Source organism: Salvelinus alpinus, chromosome 6 (assembly GCF_045679555.1).
Source record: "Salvelinus alpinus chromosome 6, SLU_Salpinus.1, whole genome shotgun sequence".
NCBI lineage: Eukaryota > Metazoa > Chordata > Actinopteri > Salmoniformes > Salmonidae > Salvelinus > Salvelinus alpinus.
Window position 1 is genome coordinate 49201125 of NC_092091.1, and position 27579 is coordinate 49228703.

At 44.6% G+C, this 27579-nt stretch overlaps 1 protein-coding gene across 2 annotated transcripts; it reads right to left on the minus strand.

Annotated features, from left to right (window-relative positions):
* Window positions 1-47: 47 nt before the first annotated feature.
* On the minus strand, window positions 48-27514 carry LOC139578783 (ataxin-2-like protein). Of its 2 annotated transcripts, XM_071406797.1 has the most exons (24): window positions 27182-27514; window positions 26810-26916; window positions 25627-25666; window positions 25303-25359; window positions 25078-25149; window positions 23682-23865; window positions 23383-23504; window positions 22437-22528; window positions 20517-20735; window positions 19118-19425; window positions 18937-19023; window positions 18657-18782; window positions 17122-17199; window positions 16964-17025; window positions 16583-16881; window positions 9461-9527; window positions 6121-6270; window positions 5930-5993; window positions 5585-5748; window positions 5214-5337; window positions 4895-5010; window positions 2093-2275; window positions 793-964; window positions 48-698 (listed from the first exon to the last, which is right to left on the minus strand). In XM_071406797.1, the coding sequence occupies exons 1-24, from the start codon at window positions 27200-27202 to the stop codon at window positions 640-642; spliced, it is 2973 nt and encodes a 990-aa protein (XP_071262898.1). In that variant the 5' UTR covers window positions 27203-27514; the 3' UTR covers window positions 48-639. The 2 variants fall into 2 exon arrangements, with proteins under 2 accessions (XP_071262898.1, XP_071262899.1); XM_071406798.1 differs by lacking the exons at window positions 26810-26916; window positions 27182-27514 and adding an exon at window positions 26388-26536.
* Window positions 27515-27579: the final 65 nt, after the last annotated feature.

Consider the following 27579-nt stretch of genomic DNA (forward strand, 5'->3'; position numbering starts at 1 on the left):
TTCTCAATAATTTCGCCCTTGCACAGAAAATAAGAGTTCTGGCGGCATTTGAGGTTGAGTAAACTTTATTTTTATGATTTTTTTCATTTTTTGTATTTTAAGTTTATTTATTAATGGTTACCTGTAAAAGGAGAAAGGGAAGTAGGTTGGGGTTAAAAGTTAGCAAGTTTCATTGTGATAAGTCCTGTGAGACGATGCTTTCGCCATGTCAATCCTCTCAACTTAAAAATGGAACCAGCTAGTGAGGACAACTCAGTCTTTCTAGGCTTTCATAAAAACAAAACCTATTTTTTCTCTCTGTCCTTAACCAAGAAGCAGAATGGGAGCCTTTGACAAGCCCTCTTCTCTCTCGCTCTCTTTGACTAAGAACTCTGGCTTAAAAAACAGGAGGGGAAAAAAGTTGCTTATTTTGTGGGCGAGAGGAGAGTGAAGTGTGGCGGCAGTGGTTCCAGAGGGGGGGCTTCAGTTCTCAGACTAGTTTAGCCAATCAGCGAACAACTTGATTGTGTTCCTCAATGGGATTGCGTCAGTCATAAGACTCAGGGAGGGACTGGGGGCATCAGCTCCCTGTCCTCAGCTCCCCTCTTCTATCCTCTGTCTCCTGCTTCTTCTGTGGTCCTCTAGGTGTAGGTAGGGGTGTCAGTTTCCAGGGGGGTGGAAGGAGAGCTGCTGGGTGGGGTGAGCCTGCACTTGTACAGCTAGAACACAGAACAACAGTCACTGAAGAAGATCTGGAAATGTAAAGCTAATTTCTATTGGAGATGTTTAGCTCTATGACTTGAAGTTACTTACCCTGTGGATGTTGGATGTAGTAGTGTTGGTGTGCCCCCTGCTGGGGGGGAGGGCCGTGCTGCTGGGCTGAGCCTGGGCCTTGCTGTGGGGGTGGGGCATAGTGCAGCATCATCTGGGGCGGGCCGTGGCCTCCTGGGTGGTGGGGGCCAGACATACCTTGGGCAACATGGGCCTGGAGCGAGAGGGGGCAAGATGGTGTCATCCCTTTCTAACAACCATATTTAACAACAACAAGACTAGTGGTCTACAGACTTACGTCGATGGAAAGATTCAGAGCGCAAAATGGGTGGCTCTTTGTAGAACGTAGTCCTACCTTCGTTACTAGGGACTTTTTGGCGCAGCTCAATCGTACTACAAAGAGTTCATTGTGGGGGCAGTGTTAAGAGCTCTGCTAACTGAAAGGCCTGACTAAGATCATGACATGTCAGAAGTGCTTCAACATCAAATATAAGAAAGAATTTCACAGAATATAATTTTCTTTGAGCTGTCAGTTTAGAGGTGTTGTGTAGGCAATGACGCTGTTGCTTGGTTCCTTGATAAAACATTTTATTTAACTAGGCAAGTCAGTTAATAACAAAATCTTATTTACAATGACTGTTCCTTGATCTGATCTACATAGGCTATGCAAAGTAGTGTTTTGCATTGATAACCAACTAATCTCAGCGACTGTTTAAACAAAACATTGTTGCCTTATTAGAATCCCCACAAAAGAGTATTTTGTTGAGAAGTAATAACTGATTCCAGGCCATTTTGAAACCGTAAAAACAGCTAGTAGCCATGTGCCTTTTCTCCTGATATGGGAGAAAATACATTAAAGCAGCATATCAAATTGAGATGTTGTAGGTTACTGGCAAGTATAACAATATTTACCAGGGCATACTATATTTAAATATGATTATTTCACAAGGAGATGTGGTAAGCTAAAAGGCTAGCTAGTTTGCTATGTTTTTAGCCAGGTTAAAGCCAGCTAGTTACGACTAGCAAGGGAAGATTAACGTAACTCTTTTCACCACAAATGAGAAGACTTGTGAATCGGAGTGTAGGAAACACGGACTGGCGAGGGCATAATGTTACCAGCTGGTGTCCACTGCTGCTGGTAATCTACCCACGCATGTAGATCAACAGCGTGAAACTTGTATTGGCCTTACGCAATTGAAACAAAAATACCGACTTGTGCTACATCCTGATATTGTCACATTGTTTGACTTAGTATCGCTGTTTGCTTAGATCTGTTACTCTCTCCTCTCTCTGGAGAGTTGAATGTATGTGGGCTGTGGGTCTTGAGTAGTCTGGTGTTTACCTGTGTGAGCTGTCCCAGGCCGGGGTAGTGTTGGGCCATGGGCTGGTGGGTGGGCAGGCTGTAGCCCTGCATGGGGTAAGAGGCCTGGGGAGAGCTGTGGCCAGGGGGCATGTTAGGGGGTGTGGGCGCTGGCAGGGGCCCAGAGTGGTACATGGACTGGGGCTGGGGGCCTCCCTGGCCCGACTGAAGAGAGGAAGGGAAGTATGTTAGGGAATTACTCTCGTGATACACAACAATGAGACAAACACTATATTCACACACACATTATCGTAAATGAATTAAAAGGTCAAATCAGTGTTTCGTAATCCTGGTCCTGTGGACCCAAAGGGGTACACATTTTTGCCCTAGCACAAGACCGCTGATTCAAATTATCGACTAATCGCCATCTTTTAATTAATACTTTTAGCTGATCCCTTACTAAGGTCAATACATTTCTGAATATTATTGAATTCTGTTTTAATGCCTGGATTCTATGAGAGCCCTAATTATATTTGGACCAGAATGAGGCTCTCCACTACCTATTGCTGCAGCGAAGATTCACCATCTTCATCTAATGTTTTCATAATGTATCTGCAGATAATCGCCGAAGATCCTAGGCCTACCAGTAGCCCATGCAAATTAAGGAGCCAAATGAACCGATGCGATAGTATACACTGACTGACGAGTCAGTCACTGTCGGGCAATCCTCGACATCCTACGAAATATTTTGTTTTACTTGTCCAGATGCGATACCATGTACATATAACCATGTTGCATGATTTATGAATGGCAAAGGGATAAATATCGACTTTAGTCAGTTCGACACCTTTTATAAACTAGTCAACACTTGCTGGTCAGTTGTCAATCAAAGCACAGTAACGTTATGCTAAATAGCCCATGCAACGCGACGCTGCGTGGCTGGCTATGTGAAACGCTAACGAAAATAAATTAAATGTGCAAGAAAACAATTAGTCTAAGTGGATTTCGACTCATCGTTACAACTTACATTACATGGGACGAGCAAATCCACATTCATCTGGCGCTCTCCCTCCTCCGTGTAAAGACATTTAAATGCAACCAACCCCAGGTGGGACAGACCGCAGACGGTTTACCCATCAGCGCTCGCTTTGATTGACAGGCGCCTATCCTATCAGAGGGTTCGACGGACTAGCGAATTGAAACTTTCACATGACAAGTAGCCTAGTTAATTAATGAAGTGGAAAAAGTAGAGGGTTGAAAATGAGTCGGACCGACTGATTAGCCGGTGCTAATGGTAAAACACTGAATTAGGGGCTTCAAGATGGTAAAACGGCTTCCAGTGATTTAAAATAATAAATATTCCAAGTATAAATACAGTAAAGTACACACATATATATATTGAGCAAAATAGTGTTTTTTAAATGGCAAACTTCAAGGAGTTGGTCTGATAGGAATTTGTGATGTCATCGGCCTCCCACATTGCTTGTGGAGCAATAGAGAACAAAAGCAGAAAGCACACCCTGCCACTTTGGGCCATGTCATGAGCTGGATCACCTATTGAGATGTGCCTTGTGTTAAGTAAATCAGATGTTAAGAGGTGAAAAGGAGTGTTTGTTACTTGAAAAGTAATAAATTACATATCCATTGCATTTAACACAAGTGACACGTTACTTTACAATATTACTGTGTGGAAAGCCACATTACTTTTCATGAAAACAAATTATCAGCATTTGTTTGACTGAGGGAGCAAGGCGCTTTCTACCAAAAATATAAGCAACTAATTAATTTCAATAATAACATTTTCTCAAAATAATTGTCACGTGTTTAATCTAAAAGTTACAATTCAAATAATGCAAGAGCACCAGCCTCTGCCATATGGACACAGACAGATACACTGTGATCCATTGGCGGCTAAAGAATTAATATAAGCAACTAATTAATTTCAATAATAACATTTTCTCAAAATAATTGTCACGTGTTTAATCTAAAAGTTACAATTCAAATAATGCAAGAGCACCAGCCTCTGCCATATGGACACAGACAGATACACTGTGATCCATTGGCGGCTAAAGAATTAAAGGAATTCAGGTTGGCCTGTAGACTATAACGTTCATCTGCAACTAAGTAAAATACATAGGCCTAAAGCCGACAAATAAAAACAAGATAGACCGCACGTACATGACCCATAAAGATTTATAAAGGGCACACGTTCCACTAGATGGGAAACCCCTCTTTGGGCTTTGCTATCACAGAAGCGATCAATAGCAAAGATCAGAGGTGCGCCCTCTACACATTTCTGTGGACAGCAGCAGTCATGACATTTTTCTAAAACAGCCTTTCTCTGCTCGCTCAAGAACTAAATGAGGGAACAAGTCAAGATCGGATCATGGACACGTGCCCGATTCTGCAAGTAACACTTTTTATTATTTTTACAAATTAACTTCAATAATATTACCTAATTTGAAAAAGTAACGTAAACAGACTACTCATAAAAGCCATCTGATTATATAACAAGTTACTTTAAACGCACAACTCCCAACAATGCTGGAGTGCCACTTATTACAGGCTCCTCACATAAAACATGCAAAATCACTACACCAGTACGTGAATCACTCCCTCACACACACAGCCTGGCGGTTACAGCGTTGGGCCAGTAAGCGAAAGATTGCTGGTTTGAATACCGGAGCCGACGAAGTGAGCAAAGAAGCCGTACTACGTACTACTGAACCAGTAAAATTTTTTTTTACTGCACCTGTTTTTTTTTTTACTGCACCTGTCCAGTGTTTGTGACAAAACAAACATGCATGCACACACACACACACACAGTTGGGCTGGTTGGTTTACCTGTCCGTGCCCAGGGCTGGGGGCAGTGTGCTGGGGAGGGGGCTGGCTCCCAGTAGGGGTGCTGGAGGGCTGGGGAGGGTGCATGGAGCTAGAATGGTGGGAGAACTGCTGGGAGGCTAAGAGACAGATGGAAGACTAACTTGAACCTCAAGTATGTGGATTCAAACATCATTTACAAACCAAAGAACCATGAACAATGGCAATCTTAGAAGAAATTAAATGTATTAATGCGACTGTCTAAGCAGGACCATGTCCTGCACACAACTAAAATGAAGTCTTGCCGAGTGTACTTTTAAACTGAAACGGTGCGTTATCTTACCATACATGGCCTGTTGTGGTCCCGGGGGACCCTCTGTCTGTCCAGGGTACTGAGGGCCCAGAGCCTGGGGGTGGCCCGCCTGAGTCAGCATCCTGGCCCCACCCTGCAGCATGGAGTACACCGGCTAGCACGGGGGGGAAGAGAGCAAGCAAGAAAGAGAACGAGCAAATAAAGAACGAAAGGGGAGGAAGAACGAAAGAGAAGAGGAAGAAAAAGAGTGAGAAAAGGGAATATAAGAACATCTAATGACATGAACAAAATAAACAATTTTTTCCCTGTGCAAGTCAGGCTTCTATTGAAACAAAACCTCCATCCACAACACACATTGTGGACTGGTTAGCATTAGCAACATCAGCGTGGTAGTTAACTACCTGTCCGGGGTAGTGGGGCATGCCCTGGATGACCTGACTGTACTGCAGGTAGGCCTGGGGGTAGGGGGAGGCCACCAGGGGAGGGCCTGCTGCAGACGCTGCAGCCTGGAGCATCTGGGGCTGAGAAGAGCCGTGGTGGTCCGGACGAGGTCCTACCACCTGGCCTGGGGGGGGGAGAGGGTTATTAACATACTGATCATAACTTTAGTCTATAGTTCTTTACTTCTTGATTTCAAATGTTCCAGAGTTGCTAAATTAAAAAGAGCATTACATTGAATAGAGATAGAAAGGTTATGACAGTGTTGCGACCAACCCATTGATTAGGCAACAGAATGGTGCGAGTACCTTTAGATCTGGGATACTTCCCCTGCTGGACTGTAGACATGGTGTACTGATACATCTGAGGAGCCTGGGAAACAAATGACAGTTAGACCCCGAACCTCAAATGTATACACACCATTTGTTTTTCAACACCCCAGACACACTAATGCTTATTTTTCACAGAGTCACACGCACAGCCTCAGTCCTAGTCATACCTGCACAGAGTGTCCCTGTATCTGTACGGGGGAGAGGTAGGACAGGTAGGGGGTGCTGTAGATGGCCTGTTGTCCCGGGGGGGGCTGGAGCACCACGGAGGGGCTGGGAGGAGTGGGCCGCGGGGGGGTGGGGGCGGGGGACGGCTTCACCTGGGGAGGAGAGAACTCGCACAGTTTAGGTTGGTTTGTGAGATAATGTAAGTAAGCGTGTGTTTAGCTGAACAAATCACACAGTTACATTTGGTGTATGTGTCTGAACATATCATTTGGACCACCACCCAGGACAATGGATCTAATCCCAGAAGCTGACCCAAAACAACGGCGCCGCAGAAGGGGCAGACGGAGCGGCCTCCTGGTCAGACTCCATAGACGTGCACATCGTCCACCGCTCCAGAGCATACTACTCGCCAATGTCCAGTCTCTTGATAACAAAGGTAGACGAAATTCGAGGAAGGGTTGCCTTCCAGAGAGACAGAGAATGTTACATTCTCTGTTTCACGGAAACATGGCTCTCTCGGGCGGGATATGTTGTCGGAATCGGTCCAGCCACTGGGCTTCTCCATGCATCGAGCCTACAGAGAAACACCCCACTGTGAAGAGCGGGGGTGTATGCTTCATGATTAATAACGTCATACAGGAACTCAAGTCCTTCTGCTCACCCGACCTAGAATTCCTCAATCAATCAAATGCTGGCCATATTACTTTCCAAGAGCATTCTCATCAGTTATCGTCACAGCTGTTTCCCCTCAAGCAGACACCAATATGGCCCCCAAGGAACTTCACTGGACTCTATGTAAACTGGAAACCAGATATCCTGATGCTGCATTTATTGTAGCTGGGGATTTTAACAAAGCAAATTTGAGAACAAGGCTACCTAAAATTCTATCAGCATATTGATTGCACTACGCGCGCGGGGGGGGGGGGGGGGGGGTAATACACTAGACCACTGCTACTTTAACTTCCGCGATGCATACTCCCTCTCACGTCAAATCTGACAACGATGCCATCTTGCTCCTACCGTCTTATAGGCAGAAACCCAAACAGGACGTACCAGTGACTAGAACCATTCAACGCTGGTCTGACCAATCGGAATCCACGCTTCAAGATTGTTTTGATCACATGGACTGGGATATGTTCCGGTCAGCCTCAGAACAACATCGATCTATACGCTGACTCGGTGAGTGAGTTTATAAAGAAGTGCATTGGAGATGTACCCACTGACTATTTAAACGTACCCTAACCAGAAATTTTGGATGGATGGCGGCATTTGTGCAAAACTGAAAGCAATAACCACCGCATTTAACCATGGAAAGAGGTCTGGGAATATGGCTGAATATAAACAGTGTAGTTATTCCCTCCGCAAGGCAATCAAACAAGCGAAATGCCAGAACAGGGACAAAGTGGAGTCGCAATTCAACAGCTCAGACACGAGACGAATGTGGCAGGGTCTACAGGAAATCACAGAACACAAAAAGAAAACCAGCCACATCACGGACACCGACGTCACGCTTCCAGACAAACTAAACACCTTCTTTGCCCGCTTTGAGGATAATACAGTGCCACCGTCGCGGCCCGCTAACAAGAACTGCGCCCCCCCACCTCCCTCTCCGTGGCTGACGTGAGTCAAACATTTAAAACGTGTTAACGCTCACAAGGCTGGTGGCACCAGACGGCATCCCTAGCCGCGTCCTCAGAACATGCGCAGACCAGATGGCTGGTGTGTTTACGGACATATTCAATCGCTCCCTATACCGGTCTGATGGCCACCCTTGTTCCTGTACCCAAGAAGGGAAAGACAACTGAAATAAATGACTACCGCCCCGTAGCACTCACTTCTGTCTTCATGAGGTGCTTTGAGAGACTATTCAAGGATCATATCACCTCCAACTTACCGGCCACCCTAGACCCACTTCAGTATGCATACTGCCCAAACAGGCCCACAGACGATGCAATCGCCATCACACTGCCCTATCCCATCTGGACAAGAGGAATACCTATGTAAGAATGCTGTTCATTGACTACAGCTCAGCATTCAACACCATAGTACCCTCCAAGCTCATCATCAAGCTGGAGGCCCTGAGCCTCAACCCCGCCCTGTGCAGTTGGGTCCTGGACTTTGACGGCCCCATGTGGTGAAGGTAGGAAACAACATCTCCACTTTGCTGACCCTCAACACTGGGGCCCCACAAGGGTGCGTGCTCAGCCCTCTCCTGTACTCCTTGCTCAGCCACGCACTCCAACTCAATCATCAAATTTGCAGACGACAACAGTAGTGGGCTTGATTACCAACACCGACGAGAGCCTACAGGGAGGTGGTGAGGGCACTCGGAGTGTGGTGTCAGGAAAAAAACCTCACTCAATGTCAACAAAACAAAGGAGATGATCGTGGACTTCAGGAAACAGCAGAGGGAGCACCCCCCTATCCACATCGAAGGGACAGCAGTGGAGAAGGTGGAAAGTTAAGTTCCTCGGTGTACACATCACTGACAAACTGAAATGGTCCACCCACACAGACAGTGTGGTAAAGAAGGCACAACAGCACCTCTTCAATCTCGAGGACGAAGAAAATGTTGCTTGTCGCCCAAAACCCTGACTAACTTTTACAGATCCACAATCGAGAGCATCCTATCGGGCTGTATCACAGCCTGGTACGGCAACTGCTCCGCCCACAACCACGAGGTTGGTGCGGTCTGCACAACGCATCACCGGGGGCAAACTACCTGCCCTCCATGACACCTATAGCACCCGATGTCAAAGGAAGGACAAAAAGATCAAGGACAACAACCACTGCCTGTTCACACCACTACCATCCAGAAGGCGAGGTCAGTACAGGTGCATCAAAACTGTGACCGAGAGACTGAAGAACTGCTTCAATCTCAAGGCCATCAGACTGCTAAACAGCAATCACTAACTCAGAGGCTGCTGCCTACATTGAGACCCAATCACTGGCCACTAACAAATGGATCACTAGTCACTTTAAAAATAATGTTTACATTACTCATATCATATTTATATACTGTATTTTATACCATCTATTTCACCATGTGTCACTCAGCCATCGCTCATCCATATATTTATATGTACATATTCTCATTCACCCCTTTAGATATGTGTATTAAGTAATTGTTAGATATTACTGCACTGTCAGAACCAGAAGCACAAGCAATTGACTACACTCGCATTAACATCTGCTAACCATGTGTATGTGACCAATAAAATTTGATTTGAACTCCTGGCCAAACAGGTTGTTGTGAGAGAGAACTTGTTCTCTGTGTGTGTGTGTGTGTGTGTGTGTGTGTGTGTGTGTGTGTGTGTGTGTGTGTGTGTGTGTGTGACAGACCAGGGTCATGGGTGCCTTGAAGACGAACTCTTTGGCGTTGGGGTTCAGCGTAGACTTCTTCACCTGACTAAAAAAAAAAACACACAGAAGGAGAGCGAGATGAGATGAATTCTTTCAAATCCCTTTTCCATACATCCATCCTCAACATGGCAACTACCTTGCCCACCTGAGCATGGGGCTCACTTAACTTAGCACTGCATCAACATATTGTTATATACGGTATTGTAAAAATCCATACCGGTATTCATGATATATCACCCAGACCTAGCATAATACCTACAGATGTGCCAACACATCTTATTAATACTAGGGTTGTAACAGTACACTACCTCGGTTTGATCTGCACTGTGAACCTGTATGGATACACTGGGTTGTAGCCTATGCCTCGAGTAAATCTGACCTGAAAAAACATTGTAGGCTATTCCGTTAAAACTAGCACCAATGCGCACGTTGTAATCAAAATTTGTATCTAAAATTGACCCATTTCAAACTTTCCTTTTGTTAAACAGCCTAGTATTGGCATATATATTACTCTTACAGAATTTCCACATGGGAGAGGATATTTGAAATTTAATCCAAGCCTACTGGATGATAACTTGTTAATTAACTAGGACAGAAGAATTTCTAACGGACTTTTTCCTGACAGAACATGGGTACAGCAGATCCCCTTATTGTATGGGACACTTTTAATAGTGCCTTTAGAGGCCATGCAATTCAGTAATCACCTATAAAACGAAAGCAATTTAGGTCAAAAGAGTCCATATTAAACAAAGGAAATTGCCTGAGGTAGAGTACCATATGACAAGCTGTAGACCACACTATCTACCAAGAGAGTTCTCATCTATATTATTCGTAGCCATCTATTTACCACCACAGAACGAAGCTGGCACTAAGACAGCTCTCAACCAACTCTATAAGTAAAGAAGAAAATGCTCACCCAGAAGCGGCGCTCCTAGTGGCCGGGGACTTTAATGCTGACAAACTTAAATCAGTTTTACCAAATTTGTCACGTGCAACCAGAGAAAAAAAAAAAAAAAAAAAAGGAAAGAAGAACTCTAGACCACCCTTACTCCACACACAGAGATGCATACAAAGCTCTCCCCTGACCACCTCCTGGAAAATCTGACCATAATTCATCCTCCTGACTGCTGCTTACAAGCAAAAACTAAAGCAGGAAGTACCAGTGACTCGCTCAATACGGAAGCGGTCAGATGACGCAGATGCTACAACACAGGACTGTTTTGCTAGCACAGACTGGAATATGTTCCAGGATTCATCCAATGGCGCTGAGGAGTATACCACCTCAATCAATCTGCTTCATCAATAAGTGCATCGACGACGACGACGTCGTCCCCGCAGTGACTGTACGTACAGATCCCAACCAGAAACCACGGATTACAGGCAACGTCCGCATTGAGCTAAAGGCTAGAGCTGCCGCTTTCAAGGAGCGGGAGACTAATCCGGACGGTTATAAGAAATCCCACTATGCCCTCAGACGAACCATCAAACACGCGTCAATAGAGGATTAATATTGAATCCTACTACACCGGATCTGATGCTCGTCGGCAGGGCTTGAAAACTATTACGGACTACAAAGGGAAACCCAGACGCGAGCTGCCCAGTGCCGTGAGCTGCCCAGTGACAAGAGCCTACCGGATGACCTAAATACCTTATGCTTGCGTCGAGGCAAGCAACACAGAAGCATGCACGAGAGCACCACCAGTTAAGAATGACTGTGCGATAACGCTCTTGGTAGCCGATGTGAACAAAACCTTTAAAACAGGTCAACATTCACAAAGCCGCGGGGCCAGACAGATTACCAGGACGTGTACTCAAAGCATGCTCTGACCAACTGTCAAGTGTCTTCACTGATATTTTCAACCTCTCTCTGACCAAGTCTGTAATACCTACATGTTTCAAGCAGGCCACCATCCTGTGCCCAAGGAAGCGAAGGTAACCTGCCTAAATGATTACCGCCCCATGGCACTCATGTCTGTAGCCATGAAGTGCTTTGAAAGGCTGATCATGGCTCACATCAACAGCATCCTCCCGGACACCCTAGACCCACTCCAATTCACATACGCCCCAACAGATCCACAGATGATGCAATCGCTATTGCACTCCACACTGCCCTTTCCCACCTGGACAAAAGTAACACCTATGTGAGAATGCTGTTCAATGACTACAGCTCAGAGTTCAACACCATAGTGCCCACGAAGCTCATCACTAAGCTAAGGACCCTGGGACTAGACGGGCTGCCCCCAGGTGGTAAGGGTAGGCAACAACACGTCTGCCACACTGATCCTCAACACTGGGGCCCCTCAGGGGTGTGTACTTAGTCCCTTCCAGTATTCCCTGTTCACCCACGACCGCGTGGCCAAACACCACTCCAACATTAAGTTTGCTGACGACACAATAGTGTCCGACAATCACCGACAACGATGAGACAGCCTATAGGGAGTAGGTCAAAACTGGCAGGGTGGTGACAGGACAACAACCTCTCCCTCAATGTGAGCAAGACAAAGGAGCTGATCGCAGACTACAGGAAAAAGGCAGGCCGAACAGGCCCCCATTAAGATCGATGGGGCTGTAGTGGAGCGGGTCGAGAGTTAAGTTCCTTGGTGTCCACATCACCAACGAACTGTCATTGTCCAAACATACCAAGACAATCATGAAGAGGGCACGACAACCCCCCCCCCCCCCCCAGGAGACTGAAAATATTTTGCAAGCTTCCTGCCATCCAGGACTTATATAATAGGCGGTGTTTCCACACGGCACAAGTCTAGGACCAAAAGGCTGCTCCACAGCTTCTACCCCCAAGCCATAATACTGCTGAACAATTAACAATTAATAAAATTGTTTCCAGACAATTTACCTTGACTGACCCTCCTCCCTTTTGTGCACTGCTGCTACTCGCTGTTTATTATCTATTGCATAGTCACTTCACCCCCACCTACATGTACAAATTACCTGTACCCCCACATGCGATCAGCTCCTTTGTCTTGCTCAGTACCGGTGCCCCCTGTATATAGCCTCGTTATTGTTATTATGTTACTTTTTATTTTAGCCTACTTGGAAAATATTTTCTTAACTCTTCTTGAACTGCACTGTTGGTTAAGGGCTTGTAAGTAACCATTTCACGGTAAAGTCTATACTTGTATTTGGCGCATGTGACGAATAAAGTTTGATTTGATATTTTTAAAGAGGAAGCAAAGTACTTTATGAATGTTTTAGTTTGTCTCCTCCATCTCCACTGACCGAAGCTAATTGTATGGATTTCTTTCCTATTAATAAGGTAACATTTTAATCTGTACATAAAGACCCATGTGAAGGCCAAATTACAGACGAACTTCTTGATGCAATTAAAGCCTTTAAGTCCAGGAAAACTCCAGGGCTGGATGACATACCAGTGGAAGTATACCAAACTTTTTTAATATACTCAGAGGACCATTATTAGGATGTTTTAACCACTCCTATATAAACGGTTGATTATCGGACACACAAGGTCTGATTCCATTATTACTGAAACAGGATCCAAGTGGTATATATAAAGATCCAGTCCATAAAAAAAAAAAATGGAGGCCTCTTACACTTCAGTGTTGTGACGCAAAATGCTTGGCGCATAGAATTAATAAGGTTCTGTCAGATATTATTCATCCTAATCAGACAGTTTATTTTTTACATGGACGATACATTGGAGATATAAGTACTATATATCTATATATAAATGGAATATTTCCATTTTGGAGAATCTCTTATAAAAACGGGTTAAAGATATGTATAGTAACACTAGGTGTAAAATAGTAAATAATGGCTTTTTCCCTTTATTCAGATAACTGCTCACTTTCGGTTATTTGAAAATGAAATCTCCAAAATATCGCAATTTTTTAAACAAGCCTTAGAAAGTGGGATGTAATTTCAGTTTAATCCACCTGAAAGAACAGAACAAATACTACAAAAAATATTGTGGTTAAACTCAAATATACTAATTGATTAACCTTAAAAAAAAAACTTGATTCTTCAAAAATGATATCATAAATAGGACTGGTTGAGTTGTCACACACATGCAGCTAACGCAGACATATGGAAATGTCTGTTCTACCGAAAATTACAACCAACTAATTGCAGCATTACCACAAAAATGGAAGAGGTGTTTCTCCAGAAGTCTGTAGAAAGGACTCTTTAGTGTTCTACGTTTTCATAACTGTGACCTTAAGACACTAACAGCTTACAGACGGTAGACAATTAACGACCGTTCCACAGGTGCATGTTCATTAAACAAGCATGGGAAACAGTGTTTAAACCCTTTACAATAAAGATCAGTGAAGTTATTTGGATTTTTACAAATTATCTTTGAAAGACAGAGTCCTAAAAAGGTTAGTTGGGTAGAGATTTGACGTACCGATTCCAGGGCACATGAATTGACACGCAAAACGACGCCGGATTCAAAACTTCTAATTTTTCATTTTAAATTATACAAAATTCTTGAAACCAATAGAATGTTATATACAGTTGAAGTCAGAAGTTTACATACACTTAGGTTGGAGTCATTAAAACTCGTTTTTCAACTACTCCAAATGTCTTGTAAGCAAACTATAGTTGTAGCAAGTTGGTTAGGACATCTACTCTGTACATAAGTAATTTTCCCAACAATTGTTTACAGACAGATTATTTCACTTATAATTCACTGTGTCACAATTCCAGTGGGTCAGAAGTTTACATACACTAAGTTGACTGTACCGTTAAACAGCTTGGAAAATTCCAGAAAATGATGTAATGGCTTTAGAAGCTTCTGATAGGCTAATTGACATCATTTGAGTCAATTGGAGGTGTACCTGTGGATGTATTTCAAGGCCTACCTTCAAACTCAGTGCCTCTTTGCTTGACATCATGGGAAAATCAAAAGAAGTCAGCCAAGACCTCAGAAAATAAATTGTGTACCTCCACAAGTCTTGTTCATCCTTGGAAGCAAAAAATAGAACTGTTTAGCCATAATGACCATCGTTATGTTTGGAGGAAAAAGGGGGAGGCTTGCAAGCCGAAGAACACCATCCCAACCGTGAAGCACGGGGGTGGCAGCGTCATGTTGTGCTTAGCTGCAGGAGGAACTTGTGCACTTCACAAAATAGATGGCTTCATGAGGAATGAAAATTATGTGGATATATTGAAGCAACATCTCAAGACATCAGTCAGGAAGTTAAAGCTTGGTCGCAAATGGGTCTTCCAAATGGACAATGACCCCAAGCATACTTCCAAAGTTGTGGCAAAATGGCTTATGGACAACAAAGTCAAGGTATTGGTGTGGCCATCACAAAGCCCTGACCTCAAGCCTATAGATCATTTGTGGGCAGAACTGAAAAAGCATGTGTGAGCAAGGAGGCCTACCAACCTGACTCAGTTACACTAGCTCTGTCAGGAGGAATGGGCCAAAATTCACCCAACTTATTGTGGGAAGCTTGTGGAAGGCTTCCTGAAACGTTTGACCCAAGTTAAACAATTTAAAGGCAATGCTACCAAATACTAATTGAGTGTATGTAAACTTCGGACCCACTGGGAATGTGACGAAATAAATAAAAGCTGAAATAAATCATTCTCTCTACTATTATTCTGACATTTCACATTCTTAAAATAAAGTGGTGATCCTAACTGACCTAAGACAGGGAATTTTTACTAGGATTAAATGTCAGAAATTGTGAAAAACTGAGTTTAAATGTATTTGGCTAAGGTGTCTGTCTGCATATATGCAGACAGACACCTTAGCCAAATACATTTAAACTCAGTTTTTAATATATATATATATATATATATATACACACACACACTGAAATATACAGTATGGAACTAGTTCTGTATGATGGCGAGTTGTGGGGTCAATAAACCAGAATTGGAGAATCCTCAATTATCATTTAAAATCTCAAATTTCCCAACATTTTGGCTTCACAGTAGACTACAACGGCAATGGACAGAGAGATGTGGATAAAACGCTAACAGTATGTCGCCACTGCTCAATGAGAATACCCTAACAAATATATTGACACATTTACAACATCACAGAATACCGGAACAAGAAAGAAAAACAGCAACACATCGTCTCCCCTATGCATTCAAACACCTGAATATGACCAGGCCAAAGAGATTACAAGAGCAATAGGTAGGCTATGTTAATATGTTTTACAGTCTGGGTTATAGCTGCAGATATGCGCCCATTCTCAGTGGTTGAGAGAAGGGGGTTTCAGTAGAGGTTTAAGCACCTCGTAAAAGTGCTCGAGCCAGGTTACCACTTCCCTCTTGCACCCATTTCAGCAAACAGGTTACTTGCCCTATATACGCAAACCAAAGCAGAAGTTTACAGTGATTTGCCCTATGCACCATGTGTTGCGCTTACTTAACAGTGAGCCTATCACATTACCCCGGACTAGGAGATGTACCTTGGTACAGACGCTTATCTGGCACTGAGGGAGGCAGTGTCATAGCGCGTTTGTAACCAAGAGGGAAGTGGGTATTTACCATATTCGACTAGGAAAAACTCACTTGAACGGCCCTCAAGCTGGTAATTACTAGTGGGAAACATGTCTATCATCCTGAGCACCCACTTCTCCCACGTTGCCCTCTGACATCACCTATTAAGGAAATGGCCTCAAACTGCATTTCCGGCAGTTAAATGCAACAGAACATTATTTATAAAAAGCACTATAATTTCTTTACAAGCACGAAGGCTGTACTTTCGGTCGACACAGCTTGTTGGCCATTAGCCAACTGGCATTTTGCAACGAGTTCAAATCACATGAATGCATCCAACTAGTATTTATGACTTCACAAATGGTAAATTCCCACCTCCCACATGGTTACAAACACAGCATTGGAGTGGAAACTTGAGGCCCAACCTAACAATCCGGTCACAACAGACAATGCAAGGAACATTGTGAATGACATTACATCTTTCCTGTGACCCCACAACCGTAGTACGTACCGAACCATAGGTTTGGTGAACCGTTACACCCCCTAATCAACACTACTACATATAACAGATTAACTGTAGGAATTAGGTTGATTTAGGAGTAGACTATTGCACTACACTGTGGAATAATGTACTGTATTGCACTGTTCTCGGGTCACACTTACTCAGCCACACCCTCTGCTCGCTCGCTGCCCTCCTCCTCGCTGCCAGGGGACCTGGCTGGCTGGGGTGTCCCTGTAGCCTGTCTGTCTGGACCTGATGACTGAGAGGAGGTGTTGGGGGATGGAGAGGGAGTAGGGGTGGTGGGGGTCAGGGTGAAGGAGGACCCCTCTCCAGTCTGGGGGTCCTGGGAGGGGGTGTGGCCAGGGGCGGGTACGGACTCGGCTGTGGTGGCGGAGTCTGATGGGGAGGGCTGGGCGGATTCTGAGGTGGGGCCAGCAGAAGGGGAGGGGCTGGGCTGGAGCTTTGGAAGAGAGCGAGAGTGTCAGAATCAGATAAGATACATGGGTCACACACAGGCATGCATGGGCACGAGACACACTTACCCGGAACTCTTTGCCAAATTTCCGTAGCTCCTCCAACTGTGTTCTCTGCAGGACTGAGGGAACTGAGAGGGAGAGACAAAATATTTTTTTTCAAAAGACCTAAGATAACAGAAAGGACAGGGACCAGTCAAATGGAGAGAGGAAGGGAGAGCGCTAACCTTTGCCGCTCTTGCTGTCTTGAGGGCTGGCTGGGCCTTCTGTCCTCTCCTTAGCCGCTGAGCTTAGGATCTCATTCACTGAAAGAGAGAGAAAAAGAAAGCAAGAGACAAGATGGAGAGATTAAGAGGTAGAGAAAGGAACATAAATCATAAATTAACTTCTTATGGCTGCAGGGGCAGTATTGAGTAGCTTGGATGAAAGGTGCCCGGAGTAAACTGCCTGCTCCTCAGTCCCAGTTGCTAATATATGCATATTATTATTCGTATTGGATAGAAGACACTCTGAAGTTTCTAAAACTGTTTGAGTTATGTCTGTGAGTATAACATAACTCATATGGCAGGCAAAAACCCGAGAAAAAATCCAAACGGGAAGTGGGAATTCTGAGGCTGGTCGATTTTCAACCAAGATCCTATTGAAATCACAGCGAGATATGGATGAGTTCGCACTTCCTACGGCTTCCACTAGATGTCAACAGTCTGTAGAACCTTGTCTGATGCCTCTATTGTGAAGGGGGGCAAATGAGAGGGGAATTAGTCAGGTCTGCCATGACCTGACCATGCGCGTTCACATGAGAGGGAGCTCTGTTCCATCGCTCATCTGAAGTCAATGTAATTCTAAAGATTGATTCAATACATCGTTTGACATGTTTCTACTGACTGTTACGGAACTTTTGGACATTGTCAGCTTTTAGTGAACCCGCTTCCTGACGTTGGATTTGTTTACCAAACACGCTAACGAAAATAGCTATTTGGACATTACCGAACCAAACGAACATTTCTTGTGGAAGTGGGAGGCCTGGGAGTGCATTCCGACGAAGATCAGCAAAGGTAAGTGAAGATTTATAATGCTTTTTATGAGTTTTGTTAACTGCACAATTTGGCGGGTAACTGTATGGCTTGCTTTTGTGGCTGAACGCTGTTTTCAGATTATTGAATATTGTGTTTTGCCGTAAAGCTTTTTGAAATCTCACACAGCGGTTGCATTATGAACAAGTGTATCTTTAATTCTATGTAAAACATACATATTTCAAAGTTTATGATGAGTATTTCTGTTATTTGACGTGGCTCTCTGCAATTTCTCCAGATATTTTGGAGGCATTTCTGAACATGGCGCCAATTTAAACTGAGGTTTATGGATATAAATATGAATTTAATCGAACAAGGTTAGTGATTAATTTCATCTCTATTTGTGCTTTTTGTGACTCCTCTCTTTGGCTGGAAAAATGGCTGAATTTCTGTGAGTTGGTGGTGACCTAACATAATCGTTTGTGGTGCTTTCGCTGAAAAGCCTATTTGAAATCGGACACTTTGGTGGGATTAACAACAAGATTACCTTTAAAATGGTATAAAATAGATGTATGTTTGAGGAATTTTGATTATGAGATTTGTTGTTTGAATTTGGCGCCCTCCACCTTCACTGGCTGTTGTCATATCATCCCGTTAACGGGATTGCAGCCCCAAGAAGTTAAACAAAAAGAACTTCAATAAATGACAATTCTGTAAAAAGAAAATTGTGTAGTAATCATCCTCCTCACCATCCACAGTGAACAGAGGGGTGGGGCCAGAGGACTTAGGTGTTGCCGAGGCGATCGAGGAGGAGGAAGTGTCCAGGTAGGAAGGGCCAGCCAGAGCGGGGTCGTCTGGTTTTGGAGAGCGTGAGACTGTGGGGAGAGACAAAGAGAAAGGGAGAAAGAAGAAGAGAGAAGGGAAAAGGAAAGGTGAGGGATGTGAATAGTCTAGAATTTGAGTGGCGGAAATGTGCGGTTGTGTGCACTTACAGATGAGATGTGTGTGTGTGTGTGTGTGTGTGTGTACCTGCAGGTGAGGACTGGGAGCTTGGGTTGCGCAGAGTTCGATTGGTCTGTACGGATCTCTGGGCTTTGGGGGAGGTTCTGGACGACACTGATCCATAGAAAGAGCCCAATTAACACTCAATATACCCCAAAACTCCCACACACTTCCTCCCTCAATATACCAAAACAGACAGAGGCCTTACCTCCGTTGACAGAAGAGCGCGAGGCATCGGCCAGAGCTTGTGGGTGAGAGATGGAGTGAGGGATCGGGTGAGAGGTAGAAGAGGGGGTAGGGCTACTGGGCTGGCCCGGGGGGCTGGCTTGGGACTGGTGGGGAGAGTAGGCGCCCCTGATGGACAGCGGGCTGCACCTATCAGAACCCTGGGATGGTCTAGAGGAGCCGGGGACTCCTGTTCGATTGGGTATTGGACCAGAGGCTCCGCCCCTCAGGCTGCTGGGGGGAACACCCATCTCCCTGGCCCTCTGGGGAAGAGGAATGTATTTACCCTCCCTAGAGAGAGAGATAAACTGAACATAAGTATAAACGCAACATGCAGCAATTTCTAAGATTTTACTGAATAACAGTTCATGTAAGGAAATCAGTCAATTTAAATCAATTCATTAGGCCCAAATCTATGGATTTTACATGACTGGGAATAGAGACATGCATCTGTTGGCCACAGATACCATAAATAAAAAGGTAGGGGAATGCAGCGCTACATATCCTTCGCAGAGTTGATCAGGCTGTTGATTGTGGCCTGTGGAATGTTATCCCACTCCTCTTCAATGGCTGTGCGAAGTTGCTGGATATAGGCGGGAACACGCTGTCGTACACGTCGATCCAGAGCATCACAAACATGCTCAACGGGTGACATGTCTGGTGAGTATGCAGGCCGAGAAAGAACTGGGACATTTTCAACTTCCAGGAATTGTGTTCAGATCCTTGCCGCATGGGGCCTTGCATTATCATGTAGAAACATGAGGTGATGGCACGACAATGGGCCTCAGGATCTCATTACGGCATCTCTGTGCATTCAAATTGCCATCAATAAAATGCAATTGTGTTCATTGTCCATAGCTTATACCTGCCAATACCATAACCCCACCACTGGGCACTGTTGAAATCAGCACACCCACACAAAGCCATACATGCAGTCTGCCATCTGCCCAGTTTTGCTGAAGCCGGGAATCATCGGTGAAGAACACACTTCTCCAGCGTTCCAGTGGCCAACAGCTCTGGTGGACATTCCTGCAAGCCCTCAACTTGAGACATCTGTGGCATTGTGTTGTGTGACAAAACTGCACATTTTAGAGTGACCTTTTATTGTCCCCAGCACATTGTGCATCTGTATAATTATCATGCTACTTAACCAGCTTCTGGTGACATGGGTAAAAAAGCTCATGAAACATGGGACCAACACTTTACATGCTGCAATTATATTTTTGTTCAGTGCATGTTAGAGTGTTGTTATGTCTGTCTATACAGCTGATTGAGTAGCCTACATCCTTGCACAGATGCAGTTTTGTCCACTGTGTTTATGCCTCCATGTATCGAGTTAAGAACTAAGCGTGTGTATGTCTGCGATTCCCCTACGGATTCACCTGCTCCCGGCACTGCTCTGGAATCCAGGGCTGCCCCTCTCCCTCCCCTCGTCTCTCTCTCGGACCACTGCGCTGTACTTGTCCTCCTCACTCTTATCGTCGTTCTCCAGGTTGGTGCGGTGACGGTACTGGGGGCTGCCCTCAATCTCATTCGCTAGGCGGGCCGCACGTGCCTCCCGCTGTCGGAAGCCATCCGAGCTGCCCCTTTCCAGGGGAACACTGAAGGGGGAGAAAGAGAGATAAGACTTCCAAGGTCATTCAGTAACATGTGTGAGAAAGGGAGATGCGAGTGAATAAGGCTGTGTTCACACAGGCAGCCCAATTCTGATGTTTTTTTCTTCTCACTAATTGGTCTTTTGACCGAGCAGACCTGAAAAAGATCTGTGATAGGTCAAAATACCAATTAGTGGGAAAAAAATAACAGAATGATACAGAGCTAAACTCTGTACGTCCCTTTTTCAGGACCCTGTCTTTCAAAGATAACTCATAAAAATCCAAATAACTTCACCAATCTTCATTGTAAAGGGTTTAAACACTGTTTCCCATGCTTGTTCAATGAAACATAAACCATTAATGAACATGCACCTGTGGAACGGTCATTAAGACACTAACAGCTTACAGACGGTAGGCAATTAAGGTCACAGTTATGAAATCGTAGAACACTAAAGAGGCCTTTCTACTGACTCTGGAGAAACACCAAAAGAAAGATGCCCAGGCTCATCTGCGTGAACGTGCCTTAGACATGCTGCAAGGAGGCATGAGGACTGCAGACGTGGCCAGGGCAATAAATTGCATTATCCGTACTGTGAGACGCCTAAGACAGCGCTACAGGGAGAAAGGACGGACAGCTGATCATCCTTGCAGTGGCAGACCACGTGTAACAACACCTGCACAGGATCGGTACATCCGAACATCACACCTGCGGGACAGGTACAGGATGGCAACAACTGCCCGAGTTACACCAGGAACGCACAATCCCTCTATCAGTGCTCAGACTGAGGCTTGTAGGCCTGTTGTAAGGCAGGTCCTCACCAGACATCACCGGCAACAACGTCGCCTATGGGCACAAACCCACCGTCGCTGGACCAGACACTAATGGCAAAAAGTGCTCTTCACTGACGAGTTGCGGTTTTGTCTCAGCAGGGGTGATGGTCAGATCCGCGTTTATCGTCGAAGGAATGAGCGTTACACCGAGGCCTGTACTCTGGAGTTTGATTTGGAGGTGGAGGGTCCGTCATGGTCTGGGGTGGTGTGTCACAGCATCATCGGAATGAGCTTGTTGTCATTGCAGGCAATCTCAACGCTGTGCGTTACAAGGAAAACATCCGCCCTCATGTGGCACCCTTCCTGCAGGCTCATCCTGACATGGCCCTTCAGCATGACAATGCCACCAGCCATACTGCTCGGTCTGTGCGTGATTTCCTGCAAGACAGGAATGTCAGTGTTCTGCCATGGCCAGCGAAGACCCCGGATCTCTGTCCCATTGAGCACGTCTGGAACCTGTTGGATCGGAGGGCGAGGGCCGTTCCCCCCAGAAATGTCCGGGAACTTGCAGGTACCTTGGTGGAAGAGTGGGGTAACATCTCACAGCAAGAACTGGCAAATCTGGTACAGTCCATGAGGAGGAGATGCACTGCAGTACTTCATGCAGCTGGTGGCCACACCAGATACTGTTATTTTGACCCCGTTTGTTCAGGGACACATACCATTTCTGTTAGTCACATGTCTGTGGAACTTGTTCAGGTCATGTCTCAGTTGTTGAATCTTATTATGTCCATACAAATATTTACACATGTTAAGTTTGCTGAAAATAAACGCAGTTGACAGTGAGAGGACGCTTCTTTTTTTGCGTAGTTTATATAGACAGATCGACCTGAGCATATTCCAATCAGAATAAGGAGCTGATGGGAGAATACTCACGTGTACATGGAGAGGCTGGAATCGTAGGTGGACGTGACGCCATACGTCTCCTCGTTAAACTTGAACATTTCGCTAGCATCCCAGCCATTAGACTAACAGAGACAGAAGAACCGTATAGTAAGTGTGTGCTTGTGTCTCACCAAGTGTGTACGTGTCAGTAACCAGGTTTCCATCCAACCATTTCATGCAGATGAATTACTTGACACATCAAAAAACTCAACAGGCCGGATAGAAACAGCAAATTTGTAGTCAAAATATCCTATTGTCAGCAACACCATTTTTTTGGTCTGTGAAATAGATTATACATAATTGCGGAGGAAACGCTGTTATGTGCAACTAGTGATATAATAACCATGTCGAAATATACTTGGAGTCACGCACTGATATGTTACATTGTTGTAACCTACTACCATCACAACGTGTGAAAGCATAAAGAGTTTATAGGCAGATAAGTTATGAACGTCACATTGTGGTTAAGTGCACGCTGAATTTCATGCAAATTCCCAATGAATATTGAGGGTGTTTTTTGAATGCTGGCGACATGATGATTGGTGCTTGGCTGCAATTATCAAATAAAAATGATCTTGCTCTTATCCATGTCAACTTGATCAGCAAACTTGTCTAGACAGCATGCACCAAAAACAGATTGGGCAAGCTTGCTATTTATCACAAAAGTTTGTGACAAAACCAACAGTAGAGTAAAAAATGTGATTGAAACACACTGAACTTCTGTTTTTTATTTGGTACTTTGTAATTGAAACGCAAATATTTTTTATGTGCACTAGGTTATCACGCAGTTTTTTTTTTACATCAGTAACAAGTCAGTTTCATAGAACCCCACCTGCGGCAGGAACATTCAAAAAATGTTTATGCAGATTTTAGAAACTGCAAATTGGATGGAAACCTAGCTACTGTATCAACTCATCTCACTGTGTGAGCGCCTCACCGTGTCCGTCTCCAGGTCGAAGCCTTCTCCGTTGCTGTCCCCTCCGTCCCACCTCTGCAGCACCTTCTCCCGGTATTCCCCGTTCACCCGCGATGAGCCGATTGCTGTATCTGTGAAAGCATCTACACACACAAAGCCTAAATTTGAAGGTATGCGTCATCTACTTGGGGTACATAATGATGCACACACACACTTGGTTCACCCTCCCATCTGTCTCATTCAGTTCGACTGCTTACTTAAACACACATCCTTTTCTTGAATCAGTTTCAGTCACACTGACAACGCACTCTCACACTTACCTCTGATGGCGTAGTTGAGGTCCACATCTCGGCAAGTCATTGTGACCAGGTCGCCGGGGCTGAAAATCATGGTGTCTGTGATCTCCTCTATCCTGGGCAGGGAGGGGGGCAAGCCTCCCCCTCCGCCTCCATCCGCCTCTCCTCCTTCGCTCCGCTTGTGGACAGCATCAACCACCAGCTCACACTGGAGTAAAAACACATTAGGACCACGGATAAACCACAGAGGTTAACTGAAGAGCGACTGCAGGCAGTGGTCAATGTGACCTGGGGGGTGTATTCATTACGCTGATTCCATTGCAAAACATTTTGAAACGGAAACCATTTACTCCAAACGTAGAACGTTTTGCAACAAAAACAAGTTTCTATTGGACAATTTTAGGTAGGTCCCTCCTGGTGTTGCATGGTATACCGAAACTTCGGTAGTTTTTCGATACTAGAAGATGAAAAACTGTTGGGAACTAGATTTTTTGTTACTTTCGGTACTTCTGTCAAATGTGTTCAACAGATCAAGCACATCTATCAGCACAGCCTACCTCTATTATAGTGCGCACTGTGCCTGCTCCAATTACTCACTGCTAGCCTGCACTGGGAGTCTGGGATGCATCATGTTAGCTCCCCACTCATGCTGCGCACAACTTAATAATGCGACACGACGGAATGTAGAAATGTTGAAACTAGGCTAGAACACTTTACAATGCAAGATGACACCGGTAGCTTCCAGCTATTGTAGGTAAACTTTCCTTGCTAGTTGACAGCTAACATCAATTCACCACCCTAGTACTTTGTGAACTATAACGCAAACCATAATGCAAAAGACGCTGATTTCAATGTTGATAGCCACAAAAAACGTTATTCATTCTCTTATTTCGGTCTCTCTCACAAAGATGATCTATTGCCTCAGCAAACTGACTGTGCTCCTACGGGCCGCCCCCCCTCTTGCCTCGTGAATGATGTCATTCCTGGTAGACAGCGCACATTTTTATAAAATAAGCTACTTCAATGCAAATGTTGAGTACAATAAAATAAGTCACAAAATGTAAGAGAGAAGGGAAACAGATTTTCATGGGGCTACAGATGACATCAGCCAAAAGAAGCTCAATAACTCAATGCATGCACACACACCTACTGCTCCTGGGGCGCCAATGACGTGAACGTTGATTAAGGCAACCCCCCGCACCTCTCTGATTCAGAGAGGTTGGGTTAAATGCAGAAGACACATTTCAGTTGAATGCATTCAGATGTGCAAAGGACTAGGTTTTGTAACAGAATCCGACTAATGAATACACCCCAGATTAAGTCGAACATCTGACCACAACCATGTTTCTACGAGGGGTCTATAATGTGTCGGTATGCAGAACACCCATGTATGGTCTAATACAAGGTAGTATAAAATTACCCTTGAGCTGAGGGTTTTGAAGATGCCCTCATACACATTTCCACTCTTCACTCGGACGTCACAGGTGGAGCCCTTGAAGGATAATAATAATATGGTTATTGGTCATTTCATTAAGATATACATTAGTAGACAGTTGTCAAGAACTAAAAATAGTGGAAATAGTGCATCTGTTGCATCAAAGGCACCATGGTGGACATAGGCCTAATTGACCAAATGAACACTCACCACTACAGCTGTGAGATAGTGAAGCATCCTGGTGTTGTTGTAAACACCTTCAAATACCTGTGAGTTGTAAACAAACATGTCTGACTTCAGTATGGCAGGGACCTCTATTTTAAAGTCCCAAAAAATGTGACCTTACTCTACTCGCAATGTCCTTTCAACATTTAGAGTTTACACATTGTACAATAGTGCACTAGTATGGAAGCAAACAAAGCGAAAGACAACCTACATTATGTCATTAAAAGGGTACTAGGCTATGCACTAGGCTACGAGTAAAACGTCTGTAGTACATGCTGGATAGCCTACATTTCATGATATGTGACTTACGGGAGAGGACTGAGATGGCGGCTTCATTGTATTTCTTGTCCTGAATGTGAGGAGAGAACATTAGCAACAGACAAGACAAATGGGTGTAGGTGGCTCATGGGAAAAAATCTGCAACGCAAGAAATAGGCCGGCAGCTGCATCACTTTCAATGTAGCTAACTAATATGCAAACTTGCAAAGAACTATGGGCATGGGACATAGCGTTTTTCAAATGCGGACTTTTGAGCCTGGTGGTCCTCGACCTGTCATTTGAATGCATGATGCTAGCTAGATGATCTATTCTAGAAGATATGTCTATGCAGCCGTAGAGCAAAAGACTGATCACGGTCACCGATGCGTGCCGGACGCCGGTGGTCTACGTTAGCTAGCTAAGACATAGGTGGGGGGAGGTGAAAACAAGCTAGCCCCGTAGCGGATATGTTCTGTTCTCTAGTGTCGTTTGACATTGTTTGCGAGGCTTAACGAAAACAATTGTGTTGACAAGTTGGCTAACTAGGGTTAGCCAAAACAGAAGGTAACGTTATAGCGATGTGGCTAACAATTTAGCTAACGTTCCCTAGGGGTAGCCTGCTAACGTGCAACTATTTTAGCCAAATTACTCTGGTAACAATTTGGAGTAACTAGGCGAAATTGTGAAATTATCAAAAATCGCTATGTGTTGTCTAGCTAACGTTAGCTAGCAAGCTAAACAAGACAGCTAGTATAATTTCTAGATATCGAGAGACACGTTGAATACAATAAATAATAAAATAGTATTAATACTTTTTAGTCATGTGCATCCCTGTTACTCCGCAGTCTTGCTGATTCTGTTTAAAGTCGCACGATGACAGGCCAAACAAAATCTAAAACAAACGTTTAATAAAAAGGGAAAAAAGAAAACACGGATAATCCCATCCCCGCAGAAAGTGAATGGGTATATTGGCGTCAATCAAATGTATCGTCTATCCCATTGGTTCGGACACCAGTCAATCATACCAATGTCGATTTAGCGGACCCTCTTTGCCGATTGGCCGTAACCTACATCTATTATATTTACTTTGTTCCAATTGGCTTAAAATAGCGAGTTATAGCCTCAATTTGACATGGGCACGCCCACTGTAATCCTCGCATTGACCGGTAAACCTCTATGGATATGTGGCAGATCCCCGGACTTGCTTGACGACTGTGGCCGAACATGTGCTTACCTTCCAGGCACAGCTCTGTTGGTATTGTTCCCGCTGATATGAGAGGGCAAAGCGGCAGGCCCTGCCGTTCCATTGGAGGTTTTTCGTCCGCCTGAACCGGGTTGTTGCTGGTGTGACACGTGCCAATAATTACACCTCAAGTAACAGTTATACGGATTCAATTTGCCTTTAGTCTACTAAATAGTATTTGACTTTACCAGACTGGTTACCACGTAAGTCAATGAGGACACCATCGATAAAGCTCACGTTAGCTAGCCAACTTATAGCTAGTTGCTAACAAATATTGCACAAGCTAGCTAGAATTCATACACACAGAAAACAATACATGTAGCAGCAAGCTACTCTTAGGAACTTGATACAACTACAACTCACGTTCTGTCGACGAAAAGACATTGCCTCTTCGAAAGTTAATCGATAGTTAAGCTGGCTACTGTAGTACAGCCTTGCACGTTATAGCTAGCTCGATGGCTAGCTAGACGAGCAAGCAGTAATGTCCCTTCTGTAGCTAAAACTTTTAGCACGTCGTCTTTCGTTTCCTTTCCGTAGATTTACTCGTGCGTGTGGCTTACTCCGATTGCATGTCATTTGTAACTTGAACAAATTGTAAAACTCGGGGGAAACAAATTCGCCGGTTTGGCACCACAAAAATGTTGTCGTCTGCGCGTGGCTGACTGACTGGGTTGGTGGGGGCGTGTATGTGCGCATTCACAATTTAACGTGCACGCGCTAAACAGTTTAGACCCCAAAACCGCGGTCGTCACTAATTTCAA

What these genes read in the sequence shown, in the direction of transcription:
- LOC139578783 (XM_071406797.1), bottom strand. Translation starts at nt 27,202, where the DNA reads ATGTCTTTTCGTCGACAGAAC. An exon ending in AACAGAGCTGTGCCTGGAAG is followed by an intron (nt 25,667 to 26,809) that starts GTAAGCACATGT and finishes CCTCACATTCAG; the next exon opens with GACAAGAAATACAATGAAGC. An exon ending in ACTATCTCACAGCTGTAGTG is followed by an intron (nt 25,150 to 25,302) that starts GTGAGTGTTCAT and finishes TTATCCTTCAAG; the next exon opens with GGCTCCACCTGTGACGTCCG.